The following is a 21,880-nucleotide window of genomic DNA, read 5'->3' on the forward strand; positions in this document are numbered from 1 at the left end:
TTATTAACAGTGCTGCACTTTCATTGAGTAAATTGTTGAGTCGAACGTTCAGTCATAGTATAAAAATGCATGTATTGTCAACCTCACTCTGACATTCTTGAGCCTGAGTGGAAGGCAAAGTCTTATTTGAGTCATACTGAATTTGATGATGATAACTTTAACATTCTTCTCCACAGCTAATGTTTACATGCCATTGAGCACTTTGCTCCCAACCACTGAGTGTTCCTCATATCACCAAACCATCCCTCTAAATGTCTGGGATTTTCCATGTCCCTATACAGATGGTGGAAACTGTCAGTTTGCAAGTTATATTTACTCTCATAGTATCTCTCTCTTTTGGACACGAGGTTATTACATAACAAGTTACAACACACACAAATAGAGACCACACTGTATTGTACGACATTGTACAAGTTTGTCTTGGGACTAATTTACAAGTTATTACCAAATCAAATACTACTGTGAATGTACAATACTGTGCAAAAGTGTGGATGTGTTCAAAAGTAGTGCCATTAATAAAAACAAAGTGCTGTAAACAGAAGAAACTTAAATCAAATCAATATTTGGTGCGACCATGCTTTACCATTAAAACAGCACCAATTCTCCTTGGTACACTTTCATGCAGTTTGTCAAGGTACTTGGCAGGTCGGTTGTTTGAAGCATTTTAGAGAACCTGCTGTCACAATGTACTCATGTAGTGCCGGACTCACTTGATAATGTTGAGATCAGGGCTCTGTGGGAGCCATACCATCTGTCGCAGGACTCCTTGTTTTTCTTGTCACTGAAGATAGTTCTTTATGACTCTGGCTGTATGTTTGGGGTCATTTTCATGCTGCAGAATAAATTTGGGACTGATCACATGCCACCATTGCATAGTGGATAAAAATCTAAAGTTCTCTGCATTCCATTCAAGTTCTTCCACACCATCTTTATGGTCTTTATGGACCTTGCTTTGGGCATGAAGGCGTTGATGTAGTGTTAAAATTTCCCTTAATTGTAACAATGGTCCTAGCCCAAACCATGAAAAAAAACAGCCATAGACAGGCATGTCCACATACTTTTGGCCAGAATATACTTTTTAAAAGTTACTTGATTCAGTATGAGAAGTTTATCTCGTTCCTTGGTTCATGGTCAAACTTTCCACCAATTCTTCTACTTTACAAGTTTGTGAGACCTTTTTGATTGTTTACATTGTTGAAGTTGATGATATGTTTCAAATATATTCAATGAATGATATGGTGCTTCCCACATGGATCTCCACCGCCAAGGCTGAGCAACAACAGTCTAGCCAAAACCTCATACTTATTTAACAACAAGGGTTCAGGAAGTTCACAGAGAGTGTGAGAGTTTTTACTTTCTTGTACACATGTTGGTTCATGTTTGAATCTCAGAGTCCAAGCATTGCGAGGTGCGTAACCCTGTGTCGTATGATCAGCTGACAGGGCAGATCCCAAGGTCCCACCTTTTATATATAAAGAGGGCCTGATCTCAAATCTCAAAGTATTCTGTGACTTACTGTTTGATTAACAGGATGAATACCCTCCAGACTCTCTTTCTCTTGGCTGTAGGGCTCTCTGTCGGTGAGTACAACTGGACAAAAACTGTTAATCTACACACAAGATGGTTGTGAATAGATGTATTTTTGAGCACAGTGTAAATGTGATTCTGATTATGCCTGCTTGTTGTGCTTCAGCCCAGTCTTTGGATATCAAGGCACTCACTCAGTTTAGGAGGATGATGCTGTGTTTGATGCCTGATAGCTGGCCTGTTTTTGACTACGCTGACTACGGCTGTTACTGTGGAAAGGGAGGCTCTGGCACACCTGTGGATGATCTGGACAGGTCACTCACTTTGCTTCATACACAGATGACATTTAAAAAAACAAAGACGTATTCAGTCTGTTTCAAATGTTGTCATCTTAAACTTTTTCAACTGTAGGTGCTGCCAAGTGCATGACCAGTGCTACCACGATGCTATGCAGCACCCCAAGTGCTGGCCCATCTTTGACAACCCTTACACCGAGTACTATGACTACAGCTGTGATAAGGAGAACAAGAAGGTCACCTGTGGCAGTGAGTATAGCATATGATCACTTGATGTTATGAACTTGTCCTTGTGCTTTTAAAACCTGCAGTAATACCTTTTTTGATATCAACTACTATATACTTTTTTGTTATTGTCTCTGATACAGTTAATGTAGCAGGGGTAAATTATAACTGAAAACTAACTGGATAGGCTGTTTATGAGAAAAAACCTACAGTAAAATGATGCTTCATTTATACGAATGGTTGTTGGCCTTATGGTTATCACAGAATGTAGTTAATGCTTTCTACTTATTCTTCCTCAGATGACAACGACGAATGTGAGATGTTCATCTGTGAGTGTGACAGGAAGGCCGTTGAGTGTTTTGCCAGATCAACTTGGAACCCTGAGCATGAGCACCTGCCCAGTGACCGCTGCGAATAAAGACCTCTGCTGTATCATATGAAGAACTATACAGTCACATACAGTATAATTTCTGTATGGGACAGTAAATTACTTGTACTGTAATTTTGGTGACCTATAACTATCCTTCATTCCCTTCATGTGCTGAATCTCTTTTGTTGGGTTTGAAGAATTCATGACATTAAATACAAGATCTGCATCTCTCATTTTATCTAATGTGCTGCTTACTAATGATCATTTATTCAAGGGTATAGTCTCAACGCAAGTTACCAACAGAGGGCATTATGGTCTACCTTTTTCTTTCCTTGTTTGTGGTGCTGAATCAAAAAAAGTAGAAAACATATTTGGAATTTTGTTTCAATTCTTTAATTTCCATTGGGTATGAATTGGGATTTTATAGTGTTTTACACTGTTTTTTAAAAAAAAATTTGACATGAAGGAATTGTGAAAGGCACTTCTCATATTCACACCCATAGTCATCTTTTCTTAACATGGACCTTATAAATGATTTGTAATGTTTTAGGATTAGTAGTAGTTAGCAATATTACCATTATAATAATTTATTTGTCCAGTAATTTGAGAAAATTGATGTATCCTACATGCAAAATAATCACTGGATAGGCTACTGGCTACTTTTGTGCAAGTGGGAAAGGTTACTCTAAACCATGTATATATTCTGCCACTTTTAGCAACAACAATATTAGCTGGCCACAATTCAAACAACATCTTGGGTCACAGTCTGATGTCACCTGCTTTTGTATTCCTGATGACACTGGTTTTTTATATCACTTCTTTCTTGAAAACAGTTTAAACTTATTGCCCCCAACTCTCTGGGCACCAGATGGTTACAGGCGAGATCTGGGCTGCTTGTGAGATTATTTGCAGCAGAATAAAGCAAATCCAGTCTCTGCAGCCTAGTGTCTTGGTTTCAGCCACCACCATCATCCAGCAGCTAACTCTTTGTGATCACAGCTGTGGCTGCAGCATGCTGGATCAGTCTTGAGGCTATTGTACAGACAACATGATGCAGCAGCGCTAAGCACCAGCAGCTGGTAGCTGGCTGCTGGCCATCAGCCAGCTGTGGCTGCTGTTGGCTTAAAGATCAAATGAAACAAATGGCAAATGTGAGGAGGAAGAACTGAGATGTTGACCACTGACTAAAACCTTTCGCTAAGCTAATACTTTATGTGTATGAGCAGAAATGTAACTGTGTCACTGTTGTTATGTTAATAAGCCATGTCCAACTTCTTGAACATAACTGACACCTCTGTATTTAAATGTTCATTGTGTTGTGTTGTATGCTGACCCTGAGTTTTGGCCATAATTTACACCTTCATACCAAAACATAATGGTATTGTACATCACAAAATGCAATTTGAATTAAACATCTGAGAAAAAAAATCTGTATTCTGTCTTGAACTGACTTGACTCTGAATTTTGAATGCTTTTTTAAAAATCTTTTTTGTATATTTTAATGTGGTCAGTCATTCACTTAATCTGATAATGTAGCATTCCTCTGTAGTTGTGCTTGTTAAGGATGTTTGGAAGGGAAAGCTCTAACACCTGACACCAGCTCAACACTTTTGGGTCTAATAAATAAAGACGTGCTTTAGGGTATAAGGCATGTGAACTTGCTACATGTGCACACTCACACATGGCATTCCAGCAGACATCACACAGCTGTGACAATTCACAAAAGGCGGTGGTCCCATGAGGACACTAGCCTGAAAAGAAAAGAAAAGAAAGTGACAGACAAAGAAACAAGTCTAACAGAGAGGTGACTAAGAAGAAGTGGAACAAGAGAAGCAAGAAGTGAGACTTTCTCACTGTGGCTCCTACAGTATCCAATGATGACTCCCTTGCATGTAAACACAGGCCCACGCAGTATCTAAAGTACATGCTGGTGCTGCCATGGTTACCTGCTATTTGCCATACCAATCACAGTAATTCCCAGCATGTTTTTCAACTTTTCACTGCAGGGAGGGGAGTGTCTAGGACAGGCTCACCCATGTAAACCATGTGTGCCACTTTGCCAAGACGATCTATCAGTTTGTTGACTTATTCTGTCAGGTATGCATGACGTATCAGATAAAAAGACACTGGAAATCTGAGCCTTCGGAGCCAAGAGAGGTAGTGTCTGTGTGAAAGTAAATCACAGGCTTAGGTCATTCATTTGTTCATTCACTATGCTTGGAGAAAATGGGTTAGAAGCTGTAAGCACAAAAGGTTCTTAAAATAATCTTCTTGTGCATGAATACATGTATTTTCTCTCAGACGAATACAGGTCTCATGTTTTCACTTTTCCTCCAGGGCATCTCGATTTTAATCAGGACTCATGTGTCATGCTACAGTACAATGCACTTTATATATACTTCATATATATATATATAATGCATTACAGCAGTTTACATTTTAGGCTGCATTTGTAAATAGGAATGTGTAGAATTATTAAGATTTTACTTTTGCAGATGGATGACAGGAGAAAGAAAATCTTTGAAAAATGGATTTAATTAGAACATGAATGCATTATATATTTTTCACATAACAGCAGGGTAGTTGAGCTCAGGTGGGCGAGCCTGTAGGCTTCAGACCATCCCAACACCGAAGATTTCAGAAAGTTCATACATCCATAAAAGCCCACTTGTTGGTTAATATAGTCACAATATTTACAAATGATATAAATGATGTGGCAGTAAGATTTCCCTTACTTGGAACAAAGGGTCCTAGCTCAAACTATGAAAACCAGCCACAGGAAGGCACATATTTTGGCCAGATAGTACTTTAAAAAGTTGTTGGACAGGCACAAGAAGTTTATCACATCTCCCTTGGTTCATGGTCAAACCTTCCACAAAATGTTATTAAAATCTGTTTAAAAATTTGTTAAATCTTGGACTGAAAACAGCCTTAAGATGATTACATTGTTGAGGTTGATGACATATTTCAAACCTATTCAATGAGTGAACACTTGTGACTGTATTGATAGATCTAGGGCCTCCACACATGGATCCCGCCACCAGTGCTGACCAACAGTAGACTAGACAAAATCTCATACTTATTTAACAACGCTGAGGTCTCAGAAAGGTCACATATGTGTGAGAGTTTTTACCTTCTTGTACAGATGTTGGTTTGTGTTTGCATCTCAGAGTCCAAGCATTGTGAGGGGTGTGACCCTGTGTTGTATGATCAGCTGACAGGGCAGATCCCAAGGTCCCACACTTTATATATAAGGAGGGCCTGATCTCAGAATGAGAAGTACACTGTGACTTACCGTTTGATTAACAGGATGAATACCCTCCAGACTCTCTTTCTCTTGGCTGTAGGGCTCTCTGTTGGTGAGTACAACTACACAAAAACTGTTAATCTACACACAAGATGGTTGTGAATAGATGTATCTTCTAGCACAGTGTAAACAGAATTCTGACTGTGCCTGCTTGTTGTGCTTCAGCCCAGCCCTTGGATTATAAAGCACTCAACCAGTTTAGGAGGATGATGCTGTGTGTGATGCCTGATAGCTGGCCTGTTTTTGACTACGCTGACTACGGCTGTTACTGTGGAAAGGGAGGCTCTGGCACGCCTGTGGATGATCTGGACAGGTCACTCACTCTGCTTCATACACAGATGACACTTAAAACAACCAAAAAAACCAAAAAATGTATTCATTCTGTTTCAAATGTTGTCTCCTTTAACTTTTTCACCTATAGGTGCTGTCAAGTACATGACCAGTGTTACAGCGATGCTATGCAGCACACTGAGTGTTGGCCCATTGTTGACAACCCTTACACCGAGCTCTATCACTATAGCTGTGATGAGCAGAATAAGAAGGTCACCTGTGACAGTGAGTATAGCATATGATTACTTGATGTTATGAACTTGTCCTTGTGCCTATAAAACCTGCAGTACCTTTTTTGCTTTCCATTGCTGTATACCTTTTTGTTATTGTCTCTGATACAGTCAAGGTAGCAAGGGTAAATTATAACTGAGAACTAATTGACTTTTCATTTAAGAAGATACACAGTCATCCTGAGACCCAGAAGAAAAAAGGTTTTGATATTTAGAATTTTTTCATATAATTTAAATATTGTGGTTGAAAGAAACATGTAACTACAATTTTTTCTCACCCAAATGTTTTTTTTGTTTTTTTTATCACATGTCCCTTGTAGTGGACATTGGATCTTTTTTGATCACAGAATGTAATGATGTAATGTAATGATATTGTATTCATTTTCATGTGGATTTCTGTTAAAATTTCTTTTCATCTCAGACTCATTTCCCTGCAGAGGAAAAAAAATGAATTGCCAGGTCTTGGGAGGTTATAAGAAAATTGTTGCAGTAAAATGATGCTCTATTTATACGAATGGTTGTTGGCCTCATGGTTATCACAGAATGTAGTTAATGCTTTCTACTTTTTCTTCCTCAGATGACAACGACGAATGTGAGATGTTCATCTGTGAGTGTGACAGGAAGGCCGTTGAGTGTTTTGCCAGATCAACTTGGAACCCTGAGCATGAGCACCTGCCCAGTGACCGCTGCGAATAAAGACCTCTGCAAACTGTATCATATAAAGATCCATACGGTCACACACAGTATGATTTGTGTATGGGATAGCAAATTACTTGTACTGTAATTTTGTTGACCTATAACCATCCTTTATTCCCTTCATGTGTTGAATCTCTTTCGTTGGGTTTGAAGAATTCATGACATTAAACACAATTAGATCTGCATCTCTCATTTTACCTAATGTGCTGCTTACTAATGATCATTTATCAAGGTTATAGTCTTAACTCAAGTTACCAACAGAGGGCATTATGGTCTACCTTTTTCTTTCCTTGTTTGTGGTGTTGAGTCATACGGTATATTTTTTACACCACCCTCTGTCCTGATTTGGGTGTAGGATGAAATCTATACAGTAGTATACGCTCTGCTATTTAATGTTTTGTCTCTGTCAGCCTCTGGGATATACTGTCTGTCAAAGTTCTTGTATGTAAATATACTTTATGTAACATATATTATAAAGATGCATTTCTTAGAAAAAGTAAAAAACTAATTTTTTTCAATTCTTTTTCATTTCCATTGGGAATAAATGGGGGTTTTATAGTGTTTTACACTATTTTTAAAAAAATCAGACATGAAATAATTGTGAAAGGCACTTTCAATATTCACTCCCATAGTCATATTTTCTTAATGTGGACTAAAAATAGTGTGACCTTATAAATGACTTGTAAAGTTTTAAGTTTGGTAGTAGTTTTCACTATAACAATTTATTTGTCCATTAACTTGATAAAATTGATGTATCCTATATGCAAAAGAATCACACAATGGCTTCTGGCTACTTTTGTGCAAGTGGGAAAGCCATGTAAAGCATGTATTTATTCTGCCACTTTTAGCAACAATATTAGCTTGCCACAATACAAACAAAGTCTTGAGTCACAATCAGTTGTCTCCTGCTTTTGTATTGCTGATGACACTGGTTTTTTATATCACTTCTTTCTTGAAAACAGTTTTCACTTGTTACCCGTTATTTGCAGCAGAATAAAGCAAAGCCAGTCTCTGCAGCCTAGTGTCTTGGTTTCAGCCACCACCATCACCCAGCAGCTAACTCTTTGTGATCACAGCTGTGGCTGCAGCATACTGGATCAGTCTTGAGGCTATTGTACAGACAACATGACGCAGCAGCGCTAAGCACCAGCAGCTGGTAGCTGGCTGCTGGCCATCAGCCAGCTGTGGCTGCTGTTGGCTTAAAGATCAAATGAAACAAATGGCAAATGCGAGGAAGAAGAACTGAGATGTTGACCACTGACTAAAACCTTTCGCTAAGTTAATACTTTATGTGTATGAGCAGAAATGTAACTGTGTGTCACTGTTGTTATGTTGATAAGCCATGTCCAACTTTTTGAACATAACTGACACCTCTGTATTTAAATGTTCATTGTGTTGTGTTGTATGCTGACCCTGAGTTTTGGCCATAATTTACACCTTCATACCAAATCATAATGGTATTGTACATCTACAAAATGCAATTTGAATTAAACATCTGAGAGAAAATCAGAATTTTTATCTTTTTTGTACATTTTAATGGTCAGTAATTCACTTAATCTGATAATGTAGCATTCCTCTGTAGTTGTGCTTGTTAAGGATGTTCGGAAGGGAAAGCTCTAACACCTGACACCAGCTCAACACTGTTGGGTCTAATAAATAAATAAGTTCTTTAGGGGATAAGGCATGTGAACGTGCTACATGTGCACACTCACACATGACATTCCAGCAGACGTCACACAGTTGTGATAATTGACAAAGGTGGTGTCCATGGGAGGACACTAGCTTGAAAATAAAATAAAAGAAAAGAAAGTGACACACAAAGGAACAAGTTTAACAAGGAGGTGACTAAGAAGAAGTGGAACAAGAGAAGCAAGAAGAGACTTTCTCACTGTGGCTCCTACAATATGATGACTCCACCCTTGCGTGTAAACACAGGCCCATGCAGTGTCTAAAGTACATGCTGGTGCTGCCATAGTTACCTGCTATTTGCCATACCAATCACAGTACAAGAAGTACAGTTCCCAGCATGATTTCTTCAACTTTTCAAAACAGGAAGGGGAGTGTCTGGAACAGGCTGTCCCATGCAAACCATGAGTGCTGCTTTGCCAAGACGATCTATTAGTTTGTTGACTTATTCTGTCTGGTATGCATGATGTATTAGATGAAAAGACACCCAATATCTGAGCCTTCAGACCCGAGAGGAGTGATAGTACATCATGAGCATAGGTCATTCATTTGTTCACCCACTGTGCTTGGAGAAAATGGGTTAGAAGCTGTAAGCACAAAAGGTTCTTAAAATAATCTTTCTGTGTATGAATACATGTGTTTTCTCTCAGACAAATACAGGTCTCATGTTTTTACTTGTCCTCTAGGGCCTCTGGGCTTATTTATCATGCTACAGTACAATGCACTTTATATATACTTTATATATATACAATGTATTATAGCAGTTAGCAGTTTAAGCTGCCTTTGTAAATGGGCATGTGTGGAATGATTAAGATTTTACTTCTGCAGATGGAAGACAGGAGAAAGAAAATCTTTTAAAAAATGTATTTAATTAGAACATGAACGCATTATGTATTATTCACATTACAGCAGGGTAGTTGAGCTCAGGTGGGCAAACTGGTAGGCTAGAGATTATCCCAACACTTGAGATTTCAGAAAGTTTATACATCCATAAAAGGTCTTACTCTCTCTTGAGTATGTGTTAATTAAGATAGTCACAATATTTACAAATCCCCATAGTTCTGTTGACAAGGTATGGGCTAATTTCTCATGGTCTATTTAGTTGAACACAGGGTTTTACACTCTGCTTTGACCCTCTTTGAGAAACTCCTCGGAGGATACTGTAGATCAGCGTCGTTCTGAATACCAAGGGACCCGTGTGAAGGCCAAGATGGGGGTCGGTGTTTTGAAAGAGTGGGATTATAGCGGTTGGTGTCGCCTTGGTTAGCATTCGATCCATCCTTTGCCATGCACACCCTGTAATTCTGCCCTCTGTTGTTGTCCCAGTGTGGTGTGGTGCCAGGTCCAGGCCTGAATGACACACAAAACTCTATTCGCTCCTTTGGATCTATGTTCTTGGGTAAGATTATGTCAAAGGCAAAAATTTCCATTTCAGAACTCCAACAGCGCTGCTGCTGCAAAAACGTGCAGGGAATGTCATGATAGCTCCGCCAAGAGTCGAAGGTCACCCTGATATGCACAACCTTTTCAATACTGGCATGGGAAACACACACTTTGCCACTCAAGGTCTGCTCTGAAATGTTGCAGCTTTCCAACTGTACACGCATCTCTTGCAGGCGTGCAAGGAAGGCTTTAAAGTCCAGCGTCGGCTGAGGGAAACCCAGTCGCAACTTGTAGCGTTGCAGTTTATTTGAGGTCAATTGTTGGTCTTGCAGTTTGGCTGGGGAGGGTTTCATCAGCAGAGTGGAAGTGCGGGAAGAGGGCTCAGAGTTGAAAAGACGCACAGCAGTGAGAGCCAATCCCTTGGCGTCTGCAAACACCACACGCTTCTTGTTCAGACCGCTGCTGTCCCTGCGGAAGCAGCTCCGAGGCTCTGAGGGCATGGGGGAGAAGGGCAGCGATGAGGATGAAGAGGAAGAGGAGGAGGAATGTGAAGAGTGAAAGCCAGTCCTCGGTGAACAGTCAGTTGGCTGATAGCAATGCTGTGTGGGTGTCAGAGGAGACATGGACAGCAGTTGATAAAGAGGCTGGCGTCGGCTGAGGGTCAGACACATGGTAAGATCAAGAGGCATCACAGCGGGCTGGGAGTGACTACCAAAAGCATGGAGAACTCTGAAGAGGAAGACATAATAGGGTTAACATGAAATCTACCATTCTACCACGAACCAGAATGGTTGCACATGTTTCTGTTTCAGTGTATTCTGCTTTTACAATATGTCTTAATACCTCACAGGTAATGTTAATTAAGCACAGTATAATTGCAGTAAGACAAAATTAATTCACAATTCAGTGAAAGCAGCTTACCTTGTACAACTCATTTTCAGAATGTAGATGTTACACTGTAAGGCTGTTGTCTTTGCCAGAGGAATGCAGCAAATTCAGAATAATCTAAAAGCAGAGATAAGGGTTAATTAAAAAGATTAAAACCCCCAAGTGAATTAAACAATCAGTCAAAAAATTAGCTTTTTATATGGCACAATAACAGCTTTGAATCACAGCAAAATAAAATAAAAACAACTGTGTCAGTAATTTTATAGACACACAAAATGTACTTACAGATTGTAAAGTTCCATGTGTTTCATCAGATGAATGATAAAGAGAGAAGGAGGAGATGATTGCGTTTCCAGTCTGCCTCTGCTCTCTCCTACCTTATGTGTGGAATTTAGAAATGAGGGCAAACCTTTAGTGACACCCAATCTGCATGCCGGTGGAGTTTAGCCAATGAAATGAAGCTCCTTTGTTTATGTCCCACCCCTAAAGAACTGTTGCGTTGTAAAGCAGAGCCTCAAAACTTTCCTTTCATGGAATAACATTTTACTACAGAACATATTTATATATGTTCTATATATACTACCAGTTTGCAGATCAGACTGATAACATGAACAGTTAATGGTAGACCAGAGGAGAGAGGAATAAAGTGAAAAAAATACGTACATGCATACAAACTGAGATACACATTTTTTACACATATACTGTAGGTCTCTTCATTGGGAAAATTAATAACATTCCTTTCAACTTACAGTACAGGCTACTCCTTTACTCAGAAGTTGAAAAGTGTGGGGAACACCTAGCCTGGCTCTGTTCAGCAGTAACAAAATCCACCTACCAGCACCTCTAAAACACATTTATTAACGTGTTATATTTTGTTTAATCTATACAAAAGTGTAAAATAGATTAGAGTTGTTGGTTCTAAGTAGGGTTGTGTGCCTGACTATTTCTTGGCCAGGTGCAGTGACTTCCAAGATATAACAAGTTAATCAATGAGCTTTTGAGATGCTGGAAGGTAGATTTTGTTGCTGTTGGACAGAGCCAGGCTTACTGTTTTCCCCTGTTTCTAGTGTTTGTGCTAAGCTAACCTGCTGCTGCCTGTAGACTCATATTTACTTCACAAATGTGAGAGTGTTATTGATCTTCTCATATAACTCTTGGCAAGAAAATAAACAAGAGACTTTCCCAAGCTATTCCTTTAATACATTACTTAAAGCGGATGTAGAATACTAAACATAATAAGACAACATGAAACAATCATGCAGCGTTTTCCAAGAAGTTTACAACAGTTATTTTTTTTAAATAATGTCTTGTAATAGTCCTAATTACATTTAAAGACATCATTAGTATGCTCCTATGTAATAAAACATTAAGCAATCCAAATTGCTGAAAACAGCTGTTTTAACATTGGACAAAGTTCAGTTGGTAACTGGTACAGACTGAAAAGGATTTCTAGGTGTTGGCTGGAGCTCATTTACAGAAACTAGTTCAGACAGGCTCAACCAAATCCAAGTCTATGAAGTACAGAGATCAAGTTTGTGTCAATAGGTTTGGGGCTCCAACTGTGCATTTCCTGGTATCAGCACTTTCTCTTACAGATGATCAGGTTTATACTCTGCTGATTCTTAAAAGTATAAAGGTACCTTTATATAGGAGTTTTGTTTGAGCAACACATTCACCAATCATCCTTCCACACTGCAGTTAGAGCATCGGCCTATTTTTCACTTTTCTTACTGTATATAATCCTCCTTTCATTCCCACATCATTTATCTATACACCAACATAGTAGAAACACACCTGTCTCAACTGCAAGGTGATTCAATCTCTCGCAAATCTCCTTATAAGCTTAAAGTCAAGCAAGTTTTTCACTGTGAGTCATGAGGGCTGCATACTGTTCTGTTACTTAGGGATGCTGATGGATCAGTGTGCCCTTTGTGCAGACTTTCATGGGTGAGGTGAGGTGAGGTGAAGCAATGAAGCACTGACTAAGGTTTCACTCATACCTTTCATTGTAGTCAGTATCTGTCTTCAATCTCACTTTATTGGTCTGTCTTGCTTCCTGCATCTCTGGTGAGAGTGTATGCTTATCAGCTCCTAATGATGTCGACATTAATGACATTGGTTTCCCAGTACCTTCACATACCAATGAAGTTAGTATGTGAAGGTACTGGGAACCTCTCTTTTGGTGTTGTCACACTTGCATGTTCCCAAGAGATGTACACTGAATTCTCATTTTATAAATGGCAGTTAATGGCTCTTCTATAATCCCCCCCAACATCAATCTTTCTTTTAAAAATAAGGTTAACACTTGTTATTCTACAGCATATTTTTTTTACAAGGTTTTGTTAGTAAAAACACACCAAGAAATTAATTTTGCATTCAAATTTCATAATGAAAAGAAACAAAACAAAACAAAAAGACAACACAAGGCTTTTTGTTATAAATAGGGCCAATGTTAGTGATTATACAACATGAATGCATTTTGTTTTTACAAGGTTGTGTTACTAAAAGTACTTGAAAAAAATATTATGAGTAAATCCTTTAATGCCATGAAAAATAAAGTCAAATGATGGTAATTCTCCAAAATGGCTGTATTTTTACAAGATTGTGTTAGCAGGAAATCATCTGATAATAAAGGGCTGCATGTACAGTGCACAATACAAAGTGTGTTCACCTATCGGAGAATTTACATTCTTGTAAGATTTCTATACAGAAAGAGAAAGAGAGTTGTCTCTCCAGCTCTTCCCAGCCCTCTTGCTCCCCTGAGCACAGGAAAACAAACCTGAATGCACCCTGAGTTCAAGTAATAGATATCAGCAGCACTGAGAACAGTTTACATGTAAGTCTCAGAATCCCACACTTTAACTTTCTTTGTTTAAATGTTAAATTTCACATTGTAGCCTTGTATCACATGAACCTATACTTCCTCCAGAGTCATATTACTCATGCAAGATGTAAGAAGAGCTGATACCGTGGTGTCAGATATACACACTTCATTTTTCCATTTGCAGTGCATGACAACCCAGCCACTTGTCTTGACAAATGATATAAATACTTGCACATGAATACCTGCATTATCAACATAATGGTACATAATGGTTCAAAAAGCACAGCCACTACTACCTATTTTAAATTCATCATTCACGCTGTTCTTATGATTTGCATATTCATTTAGAAGTAAGCCTATTCAATAATGGACATCTGGGTTCCATGAAAGGTTCACCAGAGGCACACTGTTGTTGTTCAAACCCTAAGACCCACCTGCACATAATTATCTATTTTTTACCATTATGCATTACACATTTTAAGTCATTATGTCATTATGCATGTTGTAAGTTTTGATCTTCCTCAAATGCAACGCTAACTTTTAAACTAGAATTTACATTGCTGGCCACTGATTCAGTATTAGTCCAGCAATCCTAACTCTAATGTACATGATGATTGTCTACAGATCCTAACTTTTATCTTGCTTTGAGCTTACTGTCTGATATTATTAGTATATGCACCGGTCTATAAAGCCAGTAGAGCACGTGATGAAATAAATTGATCTATAACGACTTCTACCAGCCGGTGTTCCCCCCCGGTCACTGAGACAGCAGTACCAAAAGTCATGATGCATACCAATTGATTGTTGTCTGCTACATGCAGATGTTCAGTGAGCTCACATAGTCATACAGCATGCACCATTAATCTGAGTTTTCACAGCACGTCTGTTTGTCTGTCTGTGTGCGTTACTGGTCTGTCTGTCTGTCTAGATGTGTTGTTACATGGACACATACACATTTGGCATCAATATTTGTTATTCCATGGCAGCACAACTACAGTACTCCCTACCTCATAAACATATCTCTTGTCACTAATTTGCACTTACATTATAGGAGCACATGTTAGCTAAGCTGAACTGTTTGTTTTAATACAACAGAGAGCTGCAGAGGTTAGCTACTTATACTTGTAACAAAACAAATTAGGCCACTATTTGCATGCTTTGAAAGATGTCTAAAAAACTAACAAAACTCTTTGCTTGTGAATTTGAAAGAGGCAATTAAGCTGTGTCTCTGCATCACTTAAATTAAGTCACTGCCCGCTATGCATTTGACTCTGCTTTGTTGCTATATCCCTTATTTTTTCCTCTTGTTGGCTCATGTGTTCAGTTGTGTATGATGAGCTCATGCTTCAGCATTAGCGGTTACTCCACTTTGGTCTTCAAGCCTTGACATGAATGTGAAAGGCTGCTTACATTACAGCATAATTATATGTCTTCCGTTGCCAAAACTTTGAACATCGACGTGGGCATTCCTGAGTGAGCTAATTCATAAACCAATCCAACCTGCATGGAGGGAATGAAAAAGTTCACAGGATGCCGTATTTGTTATGTCTCTATGGTTTGTTTGTTATTTTTTTTATAATGGCAATCAGTTGTGCTTCTGAAATACAGAGTTGGTTGCAGTGCTTAGTGTGTATTATGGCATGGATATCAAAAAGATGTTTCTCACTGGCACGCAACATTACATGCTGAGTTAAATATGAAGTAACAGAAGTGTTTTTTTGCTGGATTTAAATTTCTAATGTAAAACACATGAATGTTATTATAGGAGACATAAGAATAGCTAAAAAAACTAATTCAAAGAGAGATGTACATAGAGAAAGAACAAGAGGAAGAGGAGTGTAGAGGAATGTTTCTGATGAGAGGGATTCAGACTAGAGAATAGGGATTTTTTTCTAATTTTGGCTCTTAGGCTGTTATATGAAAATAAAACTTTGATTAGAGGAGAAAGTTTAATTGATTCAGTGACCGTGTTTTATGCTGAAAAAGCTCTCCCTGCCAACCCACTGCTGCTTTCTTCAACAAATGGCAAATAATCATCATACAGTATACTGTATGAAGTTAAATTGAGACTAGAACTGAAAAAAAATCTCATAGTCAGATTTTGATGAATTAAATATTTTTATATTATACATTTTTACATTCCATATCTAGCAATGCATTATTGGATAAATAATGAAATAATAAAAATACCTATGGATCATATATTTGTGGTTTAATTTTTTTGGATGGCTGAATTTATTTACACAGATTTTTCTCAATTTAAGCCTTATGGAAGAGGATTAGGGCCACATGTGAAAAATGTATTTGAGTTCTGAGTTTAAAGTCAGAATTCTGACTTGCATTTAAGAACTCAAATTTCTCACATGTGGCCCTAATCCTCCTCCATAAGGCTTTTATTGAGACATGTATTTCTTTATTTATACTATGTTTTTTGAGTCCAAATATTCTTCCACACTGAAAAAGGCTTATTATTGCTGCTTATATATGTATGTATGTATGTATGTGTGTGTGTGATCATATATATATATATATATATATGTATGTATATATATATATATATATATATATATATATATAATAGTAAGTTCAAAGCCAAAACTTTATTTCTTTGGGGGGAAAAAAATAACATCTTCAAAGCCAAAACTGTATTTCTGCTGGCAGAACGATTAGGATTCCGCTTTTAAGAGGAATGATGAGAGAGGCTGATGTAAGCTTGCAGGCGGAGAGCACTAAATTGCAGACTGTAACCCCATTACCACCCTTGGCTGTCTGAAGATGGCACCCCACAGGACCTCCATCATCATTTGTGCTGACTCTCTATACAGCCAGAAGGGGTTAGGGAGGAGCACCCTCCTGTGGGAAGAGAGAGAACTCCTCTCCGTTGTGAAGGGAAAGCTCAATGTAGCATTTATGTAACAAGCAGAGGGATTATGTCTCTAATTAATATTCTGAGATGTGGGTGGTGTGACAAGAGTAAAGCATGATATTTATGAGGTGACCAAGCAGCAAATATGCTGAGAAACTGTTATATTTGCCTGAATACATTCATTTTCTTTCTTTAATGGTCTCTCTTTCCTTTCTTTCGCACAGTCCAGTTGGAGTTTTAGTTCCGGTGGCCAATTCAGTGGTCATTAAAAAACAAGAAACAATTAGTACTGCAGAATCATCCAGTATGTTGTAATTCTAATGTGATTGCTTTATGGAACACAACTCAGCAGTGTAAAAGAAAATATATGATGCACATTTTGGGTAACATCTTTGATCATTGATAATGACTAATAAAAAAAATGTCCAAACATTTCAGTAAAAATGATCACTCACTATCTATCACATTGAATTACTGCTGGGCATGTTCAGATATTTGAATATTTCTACCTATGATCAGCTATACAGTGAAAGCGGATGTACTTTTGCAATCTTCAGTTTTATAATCATATGACAAGGATAGGTCTGTAACTTGTCAGACTATGTCCTTTAAATAGTTGATGTTACTTTATGGTACATACATCTTGTGTGCATTGCACCAGCGCTTGTAAAATCACTTTTCCAGTTGTGTTGTTTTTAAAGGGCATAGCACTTGTCTACATATCAGACTGTCTGGCCTCTTATGTTGTAAGGATTGTCCATGGATAGAATGAGTGGAGTATTAATGACACACCAATATTTCCAGGTATTTATTACTGTTATTTAGTTTGTTTTGGATCATGACGTTATGGAAGGGTTATGACAGTGGCTTTTCTTTTATTTGTTTATTTTTGTTTTTCTTCTAAATTGTAATAATGAAGATGTTGCAGTTGTTGTTACTGTATGTTTGTTAATATGCTGCATAGTTTTCTGTAGCAATGAGCCTTCCTTTCTTTCTTTCTTTCTTTCTTTTGCCTTTACATATTTCTTTCAGTTTTTCATTGAAACAATGAAGAAAAATAACTAATGTCAGTGTTGGAATGCCAAGTTTTTTTTGTTTTTTTTTTCACCTAACACATCCCTGCTCTCAACTGCACTACTATGAAATGACAATGTCATATTTCCAGACATAAAAAAGACAGCTAAAAATTAACTGTGATGTGTAACTTATATCAAGCGTGTTTTACATTAATTTTCATACTGCCATGATATGAAATGAATATCTCCCCGGAGGGTAGAGGATCTGGATATTATGTTACGATTCTGTGCCATAAAAATGTGAAGTTTATTAATGGTCATTAAATCCTGATCGAATATTTGCACTGGATGCTACTGTATATTTGGCAGACTGAATTAAAACAATTAAAGCCAGTACATCATTTGGTCTTCACTATTAGTACAATCAAGATCTGGAATATTAAATCTGTTTTGCAGCTGGTTTTATGGAGGGTAGAAGCAAATGGTCTGTGCTTGCCGCATGTTTACCCTGCAGGCTGCAGTCCAAGAGAGAATGAATGGAGTTGAACACGGCCGTGGGTCTAGCTCCTAGCTTTTGCCAGAGCTCTTTAGTACAGGTCGAGGCATTAGCTGGGAATTCAGTTTGTCCAGCTCCAGCTCAGCAGGATCTAATAGCAGGATCAGGGAGTCAATCTGCTCATTTTCCTTAATCTGTTAAAGTTGTCTTCAATCTAGCTCTTTTAGCATATTCACGTTGCGTGCAGGGCCATACTACACCTACACCCAATCTGCTACAGTAAACTATCTATTGAAGATAGTATCATCCACCTGTTGGGTATGAAGCATTGCATACAGTACTGTATTTACTGCGTAGCAAAAGATAAGTCATCTGCTTCAGCAAGGTAAAACAGACAGCTCTGAATCTTGTCAGGTTTTGGCATTAGATACATCATTGAAATCTCACTGGAAATCAACCTGTCCATATTTGTCCAGAATCCTCTATGTAACATCTTTGAAATGTGAAAAGGTTATATTAAGGCCACCCTCTCACATCATCATCTTATGTTGTCTATGGACTTCCATCAAGAGCTCCTTATTTGCACAGAAAAGAACAAACATCCCAGTATTGTAATATCACCAAAACGGGTTTTTTGAACAAGACTAAAAGCATATTGAATCAGTCATGAGGCCACTGTGCCAAATGGAATATTTTTGACAAGTCTGAATGTTGTCACTGTTGGAAGAATCATGAGACTTGAAATATTATGTGCATATAAAAATAAAGCCAGTGGGGCACAAAGGGAGGATGGCAGATGGATCAGCTAACAGCTACTGTACGTTCTCCATCCAAAATAGTCCTTTCAAAATGATCTAAAATGATTAAAGGAAACTGATATGATGAAAATCTGACACAAACTCTGAGAAGAAACAGAAATTAATAGTTAATTGTGTCACAGTGATTGTGATGTTGACTATAAAACAAATTAAATATAATCTAAGATTGATATAATATCCATAGAGACATGCATTAAACACTAATGTACCCAAGAAACAAGCTTTTATATGTTAATGAGTTTCTAAGGAATGTAACCCTTTTGTGCGCGAGTATAATATGCATACTTTTGTTCATTTTGTATTATCTATTCTTATTCCGTATGTACTGCTACACAGCGCATAAGTGGAACAGTGAGGATGTAAATGTATGTGTTGCAATTCCCATGTGGTATAACCATATGTATAATGTATAATGCACTGTATGTATGGTATAATTAATGATGTACCCTCATTCTTTTCAGTAGTGAAAACAGCAACGTTTCTCATCCTGTAATATTCTACTGAGGGTCATGTCATGCAATCCCACTGATCCATTTATTCTGTAATATATGAGAGACATGATTTTAAACTCACTTTTGGCATACAGTGCTTTTTATTACTCATTCAAGAACTCATTTCTCTATTTTTGGCTAGCCTGAGGAAGAGAAGTTGTAAGAGCAGTCATTTTTATAGTGGTCTGATCTGACTTTTGTATATCTATTTATGTATTTGCTTGTATTATCTATTTTTACATGCACACAACCATGGCCAGAACCCTATCTTTACCTTCAGAGCAGCTGACACATTCAAAAATATCACTCAGTTCCTGTAGACTGCCTGTTCACCTCATCACAAAAGTGTCACCCTCAGCTGAGAAAACTGATCCCACTGTGATGCTCCAGATTTTGAGACAATGGTGTATTATCCCACTGGGCATTTGAAATGTGTCTACTCCTGCCATGAGAGGATGTCAATCATATCTACAATGTGGCATTGAAATTATGCTCTGCCAGTGCTAAAGCCCTAAATATGTGCCAAAAGAAACACATTCCTTGTACTGCACCATTGCTCCACCAACATCAGTCTCTAACCTTGACACAAGTCTGGACAGGATTTATTTTCATGATGCTTCATCCTCACCTTGCTATCAGTGTGTCACCTCAGAAACTGGGATTTGTCAGAACAGGTGGCATACAGTATGTCCTCGATAAAATCAACTATTTGGGGCGATTATGTGCTCACTTACCTGAATCAACGTGTTCTTTTCTGAGGGAATTAAAATCCAGTATGCTCTTTAACTGCTTCCCATCTGGTTCAAGGTTTGGACACCTTTGGATTACTTTTCTTGATAAAAAGACCAAAAAAAACTCAAAGCTGTATGCAAAAAACAGCAGCCAACTAACCCGCACAAACCACACTCAGGGCCACTGAGACCACAACATCAAAAATTGGAATGCTGAAATTTCAAGGTTAAACATTTCTGAGTTGATTTCCACTCCCAAAGTGTAAATTTAACACATTCTGATTTAAATGGTCTTCAGTGTTAGAGTTATTTGACAGAGCTGATCACATCAGTGTTATGCTGCAATCGATTGCAAGTCAGAAATCGAAAGTCCTGAGTTGGTATTCCCGACTTCCAATCTAAATGTATCCCAGTGCATCTGCTTGGGAAAACATGGATGCCCCCAGGGTTTCAATCCAACTCAGCAGTACAGCAGGTCGTTTAACAGATCAGCACACTTTTAAAGAGACGGGCTTAGTAGGCTTGTACTGCATACTCACAAAGACTTCTATCAAGTACAAATCAACTCAATGGAAATGGCAACTGCAGTTGCAGCACATAGTTTTTGCATACCACATACCACACACAAACACCACATAAAGTAAAAATTGATGAAAAGGCGCCACCATATTGAGTTTCAAACTTGGAATTCCACCTTGAATGACCATTCCATTGCATTTTTCCATGTCGGAGATTGTTTGTTTTTGAGTTCAGAGTACAATGGATTGCAGCATTAGCCCAACTCCGCAGAGATGTAATTAAGCTCCGCTCACGTATTTCACTTCTTCCGTTGAACATGAACAGTCATTCGCTGTGAGGCAAGAAACAGTGATGATTTCAAAAGCACATTCAGTGTTTATCTTACCATCTTTTCCAGTTGAGAGATTTTGCCTGCCACCTGATGCAAAAGTTATATACAAGAATGCAACGGGGACAAAAGTTGATGCAGAAATATTCAGCAATCTCGTTGGAGCTGTGGTGCTGACAGCTTTCTCAAACACAGTGAGATATAAAGGCAGGTCTAATCAAGCACTCTACACCCTACATTATTAACATTTTTTCTTTTCCTTTAGAATTATATGATTGCTCTTTGTCTTCAGCTTCTGACATCTCTGACTTAATCTTCAAGTGCGTTACCTGTAATCGTAGATGAGGTCCAGGTTACAACAGGTTGTAACTAAGCATGATTCTCATGAGTTTCTTAAAACTCACCTTTCTTCCCTCTGAGTCTCTAGAAAAGCTGTTTATCACCATGTTTTGCATTCTCATGTTTATGCTTTTTAATAGTTGATTGAAGCTGTGCTAAGAGGCAAGTTCGGTGGTGAAGTACTACAGGAGTACTAAAAAACAGAAACTCTAACAGATGATACAAGAAGACAAGTGATTAACATACTGGTGGCTCACATGAATGATAATCAAGGGTATGTGGGTGGGGAAAGTGAGGAAGCAGTGCTTGCCCCTCCCTCATTATCACCACTGAGGTGCCAAGGTGCCCTTGAGCAAGGCCCTTAACCCCAACTGCTCCAGTGGAGTTGCTCAGTGGCTGGCAGATCAGACTGATTGTACTGGGCAGCTTCCAAGTATGAATGTGTAACTGTGTGAATGTGATCAGAGTGTTTCTGAAACAAATAGCATTGCTCTCAGAGAAACTCCCTTGAGTA

The 21,880-nt window shown here is 38.3% G+C and overlaps 3 protein-coding genes across 5 annotated transcripts; 2 read left to right on the plus strand and 1 right to left on the minus strand.

Moving 5' to 3' along the window:
* The first annotated feature begins 53 nt into the window (after positions 1-53).
* On the plus strand, positions 54-2,862 carry LOC122968469 (phospholipase A2-like). Of its 2 annotated transcripts, XM_044333736.1 has the most exons (4): positions 54-1,580; positions 1,694-1,841; positions 1,939-2,072; positions 2,348-2,862. In XM_044333736.1, the coding sequence occupies exons 1-4, from the start codon at positions 1,532-1,534 to the stop codon at positions 2,464-2,466; spliced, it is 450 nt and encodes a 149-aa protein (XP_044189671.1). In that variant the 5' UTR covers positions 54-1,531; the 3' UTR covers positions 2,467-2,862. The 2 variants fall into 2 exon arrangements, with proteins under 2 accessions (XP_044189671.1, XP_044189670.1); XM_044333735.1 differs by having other exon boundaries at positions 54-1,841.
* Positions 2,863-5,672: 2,810 nt separating this feature from the next.
* Positions 5,673-7,166, plus strand: LOC122968470 (phospholipase A2-like). Its single transcript, XM_044333738.1, has 4 exons — positions 5,673-5,777; positions 5,891-6,038; positions 6,147-6,280; positions 6,863-7,166. The coding sequence occupies exons 1-4, from the start codon at positions 5,729-5,731 to the stop codon at positions 6,979-6,981; spliced, it is 450 nt and encodes a 149-aa protein (XP_044189673.1). The 5' UTR covers positions 5,673-5,728; the 3' UTR covers positions 6,982-7,166.
* A 2,351-nt stretch (positions 7,167-9,517) lies between these two features.
* ppp1r3c2a (protein phosphatase 1 regulatory subunit 3C2, duplicate a) lies at positions 9,518-21,247 on the minus strand. 2 transcript variants are annotated; one of them, XM_044334693.1, is made up of 4 exons: positions 20,184-21,247; positions 11,224-11,315; positions 10,972-11,055; positions 9,518-10,779 (listed from the first exon to the last, which is right to left on the minus strand). In XM_044334693.1, exons 3-4 carry the CDS (start codon positions 10,983-10,985, stop codon positions 9,762-9,764), a joined length of 1,032 nt encoding a protein of 343 aa, XP_044190628.1. In that variant the 5' UTR covers positions 10,986-11,055; positions 11,224-11,315; positions 20,184-21,247; the 3' UTR covers positions 9,518-9,761. The 2 variants fall into 2 exon arrangements, with proteins under 2 accessions (XP_044190628.1, XP_044190627.1); XM_044334692.1 differs by lacking the exon at positions 20,184-21,247 and having other exon boundaries at positions 11,224-11,561.
* Between the last annotated feature and the right edge of the window lie 633 nt (positions 21,248-21,880).

Source organism: Thunnus albacares, chromosome 18 (genome assembly GCF_914725855.1).
Source record: "Thunnus albacares chromosome 18, fThuAlb1.1, whole genome shotgun sequence".
NCBI classification, from domain to species: Eukaryota; Metazoa; Chordata; class Actinopteri; order Scombriformes; family Scombridae; genus Thunnus; species Thunnus albacares.

What these genes read in the sequence shown, in the direction of transcription:
- LOC122968469 (XM_044333735.1), top strand. Translation starts at nt 1,621, where the DNA reads ATGGTTGTGAATAGATGTATTTTTGAGCACAGTGTAAATGTGATTCTG. An exon ending in CCTGTGGATGATCTGGACAG is followed by an intron (nt 1,842 to 1,938) that starts GTCACTCACTTT and finishes TTTCAACTGTAG; the next exon opens with GTGCTGCCAAGTGCATGACC. An exon ending in CAAGAAGGTCACCTGTGGCA is followed by an intron (nt 2,073 to 2,347) that starts GTGAGTATAGCA and finishes ATTCTTCCTCAG; the next exon opens with ATGACAACGACGAATGTGAG.
- LOC122968470 (XM_044333738.1), top strand. Translation starts at nt 5,729, where the DNA reads ATGAATACCCTCCAGACTCTCTTTCTCTTGGCTGTAGGGCTCTCTGTT. An exon ending in GGCTGTAGGGCTCTCTGTTG is followed by an intron (nt 5,778 to 5,890) that starts GTGAGTACAACT and finishes GTTGTGCTTCAG; the next exon opens with CCCAGCCCTTGGATTATAAA. An exon ending in CCTGTGGATGATCTGGACAG is followed by an intron (nt 6,039 to 6,146) that starts GTCACTCACTCT and finishes TTTCACCTATAG; the next exon opens with GTGCTGTCAAGTACATGACC.